Source organism: Mytilus edulis, chromosome 1 (assembly GCF_963676685.1).
Source record: "Mytilus edulis chromosome 1, xbMytEdul2.2, whole genome shotgun sequence".
NCBI lineage: Eukaryota > Metazoa > Mollusca > Bivalvia > Mytilida > Mytilidae > Mytilus > Mytilus edulis.
Genome location: NC_092344.1, coordinates 47872270 through 47885201, shown reverse-complemented (window position 1 = coordinate 47885201; position 12932 = coordinate 47872270). Strand labels below are relative to the sequence as shown.

General features: G+C 33.0%; 2 protein-coding genes across 2 annotated transcripts in view; one reads left to right on the top strand and one right to left on the bottom strand.

The window, feature by feature from the left end:
• Nucleotides 1–12932, bottom strand: part of LOC139484313 (uncharacterized) — a 458860-nt gene that overhangs the window by 139656 nt on the left and 306272 nt on the right. The gene's annotated exons all lie outside the window — the stretch shown is intronic.
• Nucleotides 7794–12875, top strand: LOC139483653 (uncharacterized). Its single transcript, XM_071267628.1, has 2 exons — nucleotides 7794–8131; nucleotides 10989–12875. The coding sequence occupies exons 1-2, from the start codon at nucleotides 8023–8025 to the stop codon at nucleotides 12746–12748; spliced, it is 1869 nt and encodes a 622-aa protein (XP_071123729.1). The 5' UTR covers nucleotides 7794–8022; the 3' UTR covers nucleotides 12749–12875.

Below are 12932 nucleotides of genomic sequence, written 5' to 3'. Positions count from 1 at the left end.
CATGGGAAAGTATTCGGTTAAGCAGAGTTGGTTTCAAAAGCGTATAAACTGTTCGATATCATATTCCAAAAATCTAAGCGACATCTTGCGAAACAAAAAAACAGCGAAGGAAAAAAATTAGGCGGAAGAAAAAAAAAAAAAATAATAATTAAAAACCAATTGTTCAAAGAACAATTGAAGGTCTTTCCACCAGTAAATATCTATTTTGATATTAGAATATTAAAAATCAGTCTAAAATGTCAGTTCCTATGGCTTAATGATGTAAAGATATGAATTTTAAGCAAAGGTCATAATCTAGAACGTCAAATTTACCTATGACCTTGACCTCAATTTCAAGGTCACAAATTGAGGATCTCAAATCAAAAGATCCTAGGTCTCTAATATGTATGGTTAATAAGTTATATCACTTTACGCATAATTTTAGATATGATAGGGGCTAAAACTCCCAGTCATTGTCTACGCACCCTTTCAATCAAAATTATTATGTTACGACATGTCGCAACTAACAATTTAGTAAAAATAATTTGTCGATATCTTATAAGGTTTATGAAAATGAGTGAAAATAAGCCAAAATCAAAACTTAGAATATGACCCTGACCTTTGACCTTGACCTAATTTTCATTTTTTTGGACCACGGATTTCAAATCAAAAGACCCTAGGTCTCTATCACTTATGGTTTTCCAGTTTAAAATACATTTCAAAATTTCAAATACAAAAGGGGAAATAACTCTCATATGGAATCTTGATACGGCTTCGGTCAAAATAAAACAGAACATCCTGAGGATATAACGAGCAATTTGGAAAAATAAATTTGTCGGTTTCTTATACGGTTGCGAAGCCTTAGAGATAACAAGAAAAACAGTGTTCGGGGAGATAACTCTTATATGGTAAAGCATTCGGTTAAGCAGAGTTGGTTTCAAAAGCGTATAAACTGTTCAATATCATATTCCAAATTTCTAAGCGACATCTTGTGAAACAAAAAAACAGCGAAGGAAAAAAATTAGGCGGAAGAAAAAAAAATAAAATTAAAAACCAATTGTTCAAAGAACAATTGAAGGTCTTTCAACTAATAAAGATCTATTTTGACATGAAAATATTAAAATTCAGTTAAAAATGTCAGTTCCTATGGCTTTATGATGTATAAATATGAATTTAAAGCAAAGGTCAAAATCTAGAACGTCCAATTAACCTTTGACCTTGACCTCAATTTCAAGGTCATAGACTTAACATCTCGAATCAAAAGACACTAGTTCCTTAATATGTATGGTTCATGAGTAATATCACTTTACGCATAATTCTAAATATAAGAGAGGCAAAAACTCCCATTTATTGTCTACGCACCCTTCCAATCAAAATTTATGAGTTACGACATGTCGCAACTAACAATTTAGTAAAAATAATTTGTCGAAATCTTATAAAGTTAATGAAGTAAGTGAAAATAAGCCAAAATCAAAATTTAAAATTTGACCTTGACCTTTGACCTTGACCTAATTTTCATTTTTTTGGACCAAGGATCTTAAATCAAAAGACCCTAGGTCTCTATCACTTATGGTTTACCAGTTAGAAATGCAAATCACTTATATCATATATAAAAGGGGGGATAACTCTCATATGGAGTCTCCGGATAGCTTCGGTCCAAATGAAACAGAACATCCTGAGGATATAACGAGCAATTTGGAAAAATAAATTTGTCGGTTTCTTATACGGTTGCGAAGCCTTAGAGATAACAATAAAAACAGTGTTCGGGGAGATAACTCTTATATGGGAAAGTATTCGGTTAAGCAGAGTTGGTTTCAAAAGCGTATAAACTGTTCGATATCATATTTCAAATATCTAAACGACATCTTGCGAAACAAAAAAACAGCGAAGGTAAAAAAAGTTGGCGGAAGAAAAAAAAAAATAATAATAATAATAATAATTAAACTGTCAATTGTTCTTGAACAATTGAGAGGTCTTTCCTTTTTTAATGTAAAATACATAGTCCAACAGACGTAGAATGTATTGAAAAGGTCAAGGTCAACCTTAAAAAGCTGGAAAACACACTAAAAATCCTTTAAATAAGGTTAAAAACACTAAATTCGCTATCTGGGACATGACCTTGACCTTTGACCCTTTGACCTTTGTCAAGGTCATTGGTCCCCAATGCCATTACTGAAGACCCCAAGGGTCTAGGACCTTTGGTTATATAGTAAAAGCTGATTTTGTCTTTTCAAAAACCTAAAACAGGGGTTATGCCCCTTATAGAAAGGTCAAATCTCTTTGGTCAAAATGTAACAAAGTTGCGCCATAATGACCCAAACATTTTCCACCATTTAAAACTTCTGTAAGTATAATGGTTTCTGAGATTATCCCATAACAAGGTGATAGGTCAAAGGTCAAGGTCAACATACAAATTTGACCTTGAGGTATTTTTTAAAGATACATGAAATGATGATGATTGGTGAAGATCCTATGTGTCTACGACTTACGGTTTCTGAGTTTTGGTGGCCAACCGACACCGGTTAATTTTCATAGGGGCATAACCCTACCAATGAGTCGTTGAATCTTTTCGATCCAAATGTAACGAAGAACCGGGGTCTGGTCCTGAACAAATTTCACCCTTCATTTTTTTTCTACCTATTACGGTTACGGTGTTGGAACGATAACAAGGTTTTTGGGTTTCGGAGGGATTACTCCGAACCGACAAAATATTTCGACTCACAGGGTGAGTTCCGGATAGGTATTCATGACACTGAGACAAAGTGTGAACATGAAAGCGACACGTCTTACGGTTACGGAGGGAAATTTTGTCAAAGTTTGGCGGAACAAGAAGAATAATAATAATAATCAGAAGAAATACAGTAAGGTCTTTCCCTTTAGTAAAAGGAAAGACCTTAATAATCAGAACAAAACCTATAGGTCTTTCAACTGAAAGGTTGAAAGACCTAATAATAATAATCAGAAGAAAAGCAATAGGTCTTTCCACGGAAAAGTGGAAAGACCTAATAATCAGAAGAAATCCAATAGGTCTTTCCACGGAAAAGTGGAAAGACCTAATAAGCCCCGTCACATTTGTCCTACATTTTTGTTAATGAACTTTGTCTATAATAGAGTGTCTATAATATGTCATTTTGCTTTTCTTTTGTTGAGATAGTAATTTTTTTATTAATTAAGATTAGAACAATGTGTTTACTGCTCTAGCCCAAATTTTGATATTTAAACCTTTTAAATTTGTTTGCCTTGCTGCCTCAATATAATAGAGTTCTTTACTAGTGATAGGTTTAGCTAGCTAAAACAAGGTTTAATCCACCATTTTCTATATAAGCAAGGGCAACTTCCAAGCATGGACTGAAGCTCATAAAATCGTCAATTCTGATTCCCGGATCCCGCTTACTGTTTTGTCAGATTCAAAATCATCAATCTTTTTCTTATAAAAATGTCGATTTTGTAGATACTTTTAATCTATAATTGACTTACTGCGAAAATTGGCGTTTTCCAGTGCCATGTACACCCAGTAGATAAATACGCGTTCTTGGTCACATCATGTGCATGAAGAGTGACAAATTAAATAGCTTTATCTAAGTTACTTAAAAACGTTTTTTTGTTGGGTTTTTTTCCGGAAAATTGTCATGTTTACTCAAAAACAGTAACGTCCTAGTAAAGAACAAGCAACACACTGACAGTTGAATTTCACAGTCTTTGCAGGAAAGGTTATGTTTACCATTATATAAGACTATATAAGTTTTATTAACTTGTGTCTCATTCTTTTTTGCATATGTAAGCAAATGAAATATGTTTAAACTCAAAACTATTATGTTTTAGGCGGAATATTATACATGTATAATGATGAAACAGGAGTATATACGTTCCCCTAGACCCAGTGGATTCATACCAAAAAACTCTCTATTTGCTAAAGCTATACGTTAGTCAAGCGTTTAGTTAGTTCATTTGTTAGAGGTAAAGTGGTAATTTACGTTTATAATGATCGGATGAGATTTTCGTTTTAGGTAACATGATCCTTGACACTGAAGCGTTGCTTTCCTAGTCGGAGTAGACTTAATACATCCTCTGCTGTTCGTATTCATAGAGTTTAAATGTAACTGTGTCAGAGACCTGGGTTTAGCTCACGACTGGTATATGATAGTCGTCATGATCTTCCGATACATATGTTTTCAATATTAATATGCGGTAAACAGATTTAAAATTTGTAAATACAGATAATTTGTTCTGTTGCACCACTGTACCAGGTTAGGGGAGGGTTGGGATCACGCTTACATGTTTAACCCCACCACATTCTGTATGGACCTACCTGTCCCAAGTAAGAATCCTGTAATTCAGTGGTTGTCGTTTGTTTCTTATTCTGTACATAAATAAGGCCGTTAGTTTTCTCGTCTGAATTGTTTTATATTTGTCATTTCGGGGCCTTTTATAGCTGACTATGCGGTATGGACTTTGCTCATTGTTAAAGGCCAAAAGGTGACCTATAGTTGTTAATTTATGTGTGATTTGTTCTCTTGTGAAGAGTTGTCTTATTGCTAATCATGCCTCATATTCTTTTTTCAGATTTATAGTATTGTAACAAAATGGGGGTTCTTTGAAATGGAACTTGTTTTCCCTAAAATTGTGTGATGATGTTGTTAAAACCTTACCGTTTATTGACTGTTTTTATTTTATATTTCTTGTACAACTTTGTGTAAACATTGTTAACTTTTTATTATTCTTAACGTCCATGTTTTGAATTTATATTCGGAACTCCCCTCGATTGTTCATATCAAATGAAGTACATAAACGTTTACCAATCGTTCCGAACATTATTTTGGTAATTACCAATTCCGGTTTTGGTAGTTTAGGTATTTTTCACCACTGGTAAATGGTAAACCATTTAGGTAATATTTTACCATAGTATAAATACATTGGAGCAAGCCAAAAAGGCTTCAGTACGACTTTACCCTGGGCAAGTGACACACGCTAATTCCAAGCGATTGAATAATCAGAAATAACCAGACTATTTCCGTATAATGTTGGCTTTGCTTGTTAGTTCCATAACAAGTTGTATTTAGAGAAATACTTCTCGAGAGAAACGTTATCTTTTGACATTGAATTTCCGTAACCATTTGCCGATTACCAAACTATCTTGTTCGTAAACTTTCTAGGTATTTATGTATTATAGTTCCGCTATCCATTTTCTTTACGATATTCTAATAAAGTAAGGTATTTATTTGTTAAACTAGAATACTGCTACTTAAGTTATTTATTATGTGTACGAATTGCTGATATTTATTGTACGTAAATACAAGTTGATATTTATTCGACGAGTCTGTTATTCTTACTAAATCCTAAACGGAACCAAACTACTAAATCCTAAACGGAACCAAACTAAGATCTATCAGAATACCACAACGTACCACAAAACCTATACAGAACCAACTGTGGATCTATCAGAATACCACAACGTACCACAAAACCTATACAGAACCAACTGTAGATCTACCTGAATACCACGTTACCAAAGAAGAGTCGCCAGTTATAACTTTAGTTCATATATTCCATTCTTATAGCAACACACTAAGGGTTCCAATATTTATAGTTAACACCAAAGCCTGACCGCTCGGTTATCGTTACAGTATTTTGAATTCTGAAATTCGAATCTGGTTCGCTATTTATATCTAAATGTAGTTAAGGAACCACAAAGCAACATCTTTCTCCAGGTGTTTTGATGATATAATGCAGTACTGTGACGTATACTAGTTGTTAATTTCTGTGTCATTTAGTCTCTAGCGAAGACATTGTCTCATTGGACATCATATATACCATATCTTCTTTTTCTATATAGACTTGCTCTGTTAATATGATCACAGATTCTGCACAGTAAATTAACTTTTTTCTAGGGCAGACAATTCCTATCTCATTTTGGGCCAAATTGTTTTGGAAATAAACAAGCCATCAATTATGGCCGATGAACAACCCACAAATAATTATATTCCAACTGCAATCAATATCCATAATATAGAACAAGTGCTATTGAGACCTAACCATTATAGGGTCTTCAAAATTAAACAAAATAGATAGATGCACCCTTTTTAGTACACACGTGATAGTATTGCTTGAAAGTCTTACAAGGAATTTGCAATTCAATTGTAATATGTATCGACGCAGCCGTTATCTTAGAGTTGTTAACTATGTAAGTAAAAAAATGTATATATATTTACGAAATGTATGGTCGGTCAAATAACATATTTTTCAATCAGTAGCAAAAAGCCATGCTATAAGAATAAGATGTGGTATAATTGCCAATGAGACAACACCCCATCAGTTTGAGAAACCAAAAAACATAGACGTATGATCAAAAACGTGTGACACTTCAAATGATAAATTGTATATTAATGATACTGTTTGTGTGTGAGTGTTCTTGTGATGTCATGCCACAACATACTTCCATTGTGTTCATCACTTGTCCTGACACATTTAATTGAAAATTGCTTGTTAACTTTGGAAGTATAGTAGCTTTGTTTTATAACTTGTTCTTTAGATATTTTTTTTGCCTTGACAGAAATTCGAAAAATGTCACATAAAAATAAACAATATGACTTAAAGACTGCCAAATCTGTATAAATTGGACAACTATAACAGTCAATGTCAGTCAACGAATGTTCTTACTTTTCTTCTTTTTCTTTTTGTCATGCATGGTATTTTCTAATTTATTCAACATAAGGTTTTGAATTGTACCTTGGTATTTTCTGAAGATGGTACATGGAAATAAAGGTCTATGTTATTTTATAGGACACTAAACACACACCAGCGACATCGCAGATACGTTACTTAATTAAAGCAAGTTGAATTCTTTGATTCGTCGTTTTACGTCATGCCGGGTCACAAATTGGGCCTCGTTATTTAGTAGTATTTAAGTTGACCACTATACCATCGATCTTCACATAATTTAAGTCAGTAGAAAAATTGTATAATCTCTTGCATAGCAAAAAGTACTAGTTTTCTTGGAAAAGCGGTACCTTAAGCGTTTTTCTTTAATAAAAGAGTGACGAAAAATACCAAAGGGACAGTCAAACTCAGAAATCTAAAATAAACTGACAACGCCATATGGCTAAAAATGAAAAAGACAAACAGACAAACAATAGTTTTTGGCACAACCTTTTTGATCTTTTGGTCCTCGATGCTGTTCAACTTTGTACTCGTTTCGGCTTTCAAACTTTTGTATCTGGGCGTCGCACGTAGGTCTTGTGTGGACAAAATACACTTCTGGCGTATTAAAATTTTGAACTTGTTGCCTTTTGTTGGCTGTTGTTCGTGTGATTCTTTGTCAATTGTGTTCTCCAATTTATTTATATTGTAGTCCTGTGTTGTCATTTTGATGTTATATATCCCATGGCCATAAAAGTGCGAGGTTTGGCATGCCACAAAACCAGGTTCAACCCACCATTTTTTCCTTTAAAAATGCCCTGTACCAAGTCAGGAATATGGCCATTGTTATATTATAGTTCGTTTTTGTGTGTATTACATTATAATGTTGTGTCGTTTGTTTTCTCTTATTTTTTAGTGTAAATTCACATTGCGATAAGACATGTCACGGTACTTGTCTATCCCAAATTCATGTATTTGGTTTTGATGTTATATATATATGTTATATTTGTTATTCTCGTGGGATTTTGTCTATGTGTGTTACATTTTAGTGTTATGTCGTTGTTCTCCTCTTATATTTAATGCGTTTCCCTCGGTTTTAGTTTGTTACCCCGATTTTGTTTTTTGTCCATGGATTTATGAGTTTTGAACAGCGGTATACTACTGTTGCCTTTATTTGTAGAGCGAAAAGACAGACCCGCAGACAAGGTGAATGCACTATAGCTCCAACTTTTGATTGATTTTGTTTGTGTATGTGTTTTAACGCCACTCTTTAGTACCGCTGTTGCGTTATTGCGTGGAGACCTGTTTTGTTTGTGGAGGAAGCCAGAATACCCGGACAAAACCAGCGACCTTTGATAGAAAAACTGACAATCCTAGTGAATCAAGATTGGAATTGAGTGCACCTGTATGAGCGGGGTTCGAATTCACAACCTCAGTTTTGACTGGCTAGTGATTCCAGTAGTAACTGCGCAAAGCACTCGGCCATCGGGACCCCCGCTTCTCCTTTACATTGAAGGTATAATAAATGACGATGGACAAATATAATTTGCAACATACATAAAAATAAAACGAACCGATTTTCAAAGTTTAATTGAAGACTTGATATATAAGTAATTTTCAATTTACTTCAAATGATTATAAGTAGCAATTTATATCGTATATAGTTTTTATGTGATACAAACAACGAATAAAAAGATCACCAAAAATAGTTCTAAGAACAGCAATACATAAGGACAACCAATACACAACTCCTCCGACTTTACATTGTAATTTGGGGGCCCATTAATGCTGACTATGCGGTATGGGCCTTGCTTATTGTTGAAAACCGTACGGTGACTTGTAGTTGTTAACTGCTGTGTCATTTTGGTATCTTGTGGAGAGTTGTCTCATTGGCAATCATGCCATGTCTTCTTTTATAATATAGATATTTAAACAGACATACAGTCTTAGGAATGACAATACAATTCGATTAAATTCAAGATAGGTTTAAAACGCAAATTCGTGCAGCTAGCAGATGTTTATCAAACTTTAATTATTGCTAGTAATATAATGTTGTATATATTCATACGTTTTGATCGCAGCATATCACATCAAAGCAATCAATACATGCTTTTAAATGTTACCGGATAATATTATAGGACGTTAATATCTGTTGGTTTTTCATGTTTCTTTGAATTAAGTATATCATTCATTAGAAAATTTAAGACTTTGGAATAAAAGAAAAGTCAAATAAGTTGATACTTTTCGCCAAAGCTCGAACAGGATTACTTAAAAAGGTAAATCAATATACTCGTATGTTTTCTAAAATCAAGTTCGTTTGAATTCCAAAGCCAGATTGAAATATTGCAATTTGGTATATACAGTATTTGGTTTTGTTTTCAATTGAGGTAGTTCATTTTGTGTTGTCTGTTTATTTCGTTTTTGTTTTAAATTCTGTATTTTGAATACATTTTTATATATGTTATATTTGTCGGTATATTCAAGTTACACATGGTTCGTCTACAGGGTTTAATTTCTTATGTTGTTTGTTTTCATGCAGATTTACTGTTTTTTCTTATGTGATCTTGTCTATATTAAAGTTTTTTTTCCATCTCATTCTATTTGTATTTCCAATGTGTATTTTAAAAATTAAAACAAAAAAATCATATGCATGGTTCTAAGTTTAAATCGACTATGTGAACATGATTTTTTTATATCAAGTTTACATTAGACGACAAACCAAAATTGGCGAACTCCAAAACAGCGTTTACGTCCTCTTTACTACGCTACGTTGATAGTTTAGCGAAGCAACGTCACCAGTGTTTCGGAGTTTGCAAAATTGGTAGAATAATAACACCATCACAAAGTACACAATTTCATTTTTATAGCTTATCGTGTTTAAAAGATACATAAAATATCACCATTACATATTCACTATCAATTGATATTCTTGTAAACGTCTTCTAATTGTAGTAATCTATTTTATTTTTAGCAATTTATTAATGATGATATGAATGTCACAAAAAAATCGTCAGGTTTTGTAACGTTGATCCATTCGTTTGACGCGCAGTTATGTACTATAATATTGATTGTAAATATATTTTTCTGTTCTGAATGATCTTGCGGTTTTTGTACTGTATTCCTGTCACGTAGTGATCAATTTAGCTGCATTTTCAACACTGCCATACAAGCATGACTTTTGGCTTGCCGTTATACCAAGATAATTCCACCATTTTTTCTTCAAATGTTATATACCAAGCCCGGAATATGGTAATTGTTCACACACAGTCTGTATCTCTGTATGTTGGCATTTATTTTTCTTAAAGATCAGTTCTTTGTTGTTCTGTTGTTGTCCTCTTATAGTTGATTTGTTTTCAACGGTAATACTTTGTTTTCCGGATTTGTGTTTGCTATCGAATTGTTGCTGTTAATCAGCGGTATACTACTTTTGCCTTTTTTTGCAATACACAATGTTTATCCGAAATTTAGCAGTGGCCAAGGAAATTGCTAAAGAAAAAAAAATATTCATAAGAAAAAAAGATGCAATTGCGATATACCGATAAGATTGTGAAAAGTTTTCCATAATTTTCACATAGGTTTTATAGGAGAAATTTCGACTACAAAATAGGCATATAAATATTGTAGAAATATCACAGTTGATACAATATTACAAGGATTGCGTGTTATGTTATGATTTCTTTGGTAACACGCTTCTGCTTATATTAAAACTATAACATCAATGCTGTTCTTCGCGTATATTTTATGAGCCTTATTTGTCTTCTTTCACACTTTGGCATAAAAACTCAAATAGCTATTTTTGCGGATACAGTGCTCACAGACATTTAGGTTGTTATGTAATGCGTTGAATTTAACACAAAGACGAAGATACCGAAGAAAAAAGCATAAAATTAGAATGAAGCCTTAAGGGAAATTAAAAACGAAACTAAAAGTCGAAGGACAGGCAACATCAATAATTATAACAATGAAATCAAACCACAGTCAACATAACTCTTCATCAAAGATTTAAGAGTGGGCAAAATAAACAAGAATTACTTGGTTCATGTTAAAAGACGATATATTTGTTCGGTAGATGTCTCTCATCCATCTCATTAACTTTTCTTTTCATTAAAAGGTTAACACTTGAGCCCTACTCGGCAAATATTATCGTGTATTTGAAATATTGAAATAAAAAAAATCAGCTTTTAAAAGCAATGCATACATAAGATCGTGACTAAGACATTGACAAAAGTCAGCACTACAGATGCAAAGACAGAACAATCATGCTAAACATCATTTAAAATCTAAGAATAAACTTTTTTTGTTAAAATTACGAATTAGTTTATTTATATGTTATACTATTTACTAAATTTGAAATCATGATTAATTTACAAAAGGTCAAGAAATGGAACTACCTGATGGAGTTCGTAAGATGAATTTTTGTGATATTATAAAAGAACTCGAAAGGCAGTCTAGCCCTCGGCCTAGCGATTATAGCATGAATAAATTATATTCTTACATGACTCGGTTTTTAAGTCATTTTAGTAAAGAACTTTTTATGATTGGAGGAAGTACAGAGGAAAATACACGTTTACGTACATCCATAGATGACGGTGATTATGACTATCTACTGATATCAGAAATTGCAATTCCTTCAGAATATATTGAGTACAAACGGGATAGACCATCTTGTTTTGTTCATGTAAATGGATCCTTCATGCAAGAACAGTTTCCTGACATTGAAATGGTGGATGGTAAATATCTTCCTAGTAGTTTATTAAGTGAGATTAAGCCCGAAGCATTTAAACATGTTGGAGACATTATAAAACTTTGGTTAAGAAATAGAAACACTATATTCATAGATCAGAAAATAAAACTTGGACTTTCAATAACGATTTATGAAGATTCTAGATGTTCAGACCCTGGAATAACATTACCGGACGCATCAAAAAATTTAGTGATGACCTTGGCAGATAGTCTTGACAAAGCTATACAAAATAATCCATCAGCAAGCACAGAAAAAATAAACCAATTATTAGAAAAATATAGGGCTCTTTCAAAACCCTTGAATGACAATCATGAACAATATTGGAACGAATGTTTACTTAAAAACACCTCTTCCAGATGTGAAAATGATGACAAAATTGGAGTGAATGAAGTTAAAATATTCTACAGTCGTAAAAAACATAAAGATTATATTCCTATGTTCCCAATAAAAGGAAATCCAAAAGGGCTAGACAAGTGGATAAAACGGGACCGAAAATCACATTGGCCCCCTGAAGACACTGTAAATAGAGTTTCAAAATGTCAATTTTTCCTTGTTGCCAAGCCAGCGCCTGTTAAAGCAGAGAAAGAGAAAGACTTTTGTTTGGCGTATAGCATGGCAGAAAAGGAACTTTCAGAGGCATTGAAAACAGTACAAAAACGCGTTTTGTTGATAGTGAAGGCTTTCAACAAATGTACTTTACGTAATCATTCAAAAATCGTTACCTCATTTCATTGGAAAACTGCACTGTATTGGATTTCAGAGAGTGTAGATCAATCAATCATTGAACAAAACACAGAAAAAAACGTATCTAAACTACTTCACCTAGTGCTGGATTACATGACAAAATGTTTGACTGAACTTAATCTTCAGCATTATTTTATTGAAAGTAATCTTTTTGAAGGCATGGATCATCAGGATGCTTCCTCGATAAATCAGCTTATACTTGAAATTCAAAAGGATCCGGAAACGGAATTGCAGTTGTTTGTGAGTATGGATGGCTATGGTCTAGAGCAGTGTGAAACAATGACGCGGAAAAAGTTGGAAAAATGTTTGATGGATTACAATGATCATCAATTAACACTCAGACTTTTTAAAGCTGTCTTCAATAGATATATAGAGGAGAAAGATAAACTTCGAGAAGCTTTCAGAGATGTTTTAACCAGTATCTTTGATGATTTTGTTGAACGTGAATCCAAAGAACGAAACACGTTTGTTTCATATCTTCTTCTTTTATGGGCACTCAAATTCAAATTTGTAAAGGAAAAACGCATCAAAGAATTGGGTTCATACTTTTTATATTTGGTCGGTGGTTTTGAAGAGGAAAAGGGGTGCGTTCTTGTTCGAAAATTCTTATCCTTCTTTATTTACAGCCTTTTAAAAAGAAGGTAAGTAGAAGAAGTATATACTGTTTTCCAATTAAATACCTAGAAATTTATAAATTGAGATTTAAAACATTTTTAAAATACAATTAAACATAAGTTCGAATGCAATTTCCGAGGAAAAATTCGAAACTGAAAGTCCGTAAATGAATTTTGCATAGTTGAAAATTTGAAACAGATAAGTTTCGTGTTTT

What these genes read in the sequence shown, in the direction of transcription:
- LOC139483653 (XM_071267628.1), top strand. Translation starts at nt 8,023, where the DNA reads ATGAGCGGGGTTCGAATTCACAACCTCAGTTTTGACTGGCTAGTGATT. An exon ending in GCTTCTCCTTTACATTGAAG is followed by an intron (nt 8,132 to 10,988) that starts GTATAATAAATG and finishes AATTTACAAAAG; the next exon opens with GTCAAGAAATGGAACTACCT.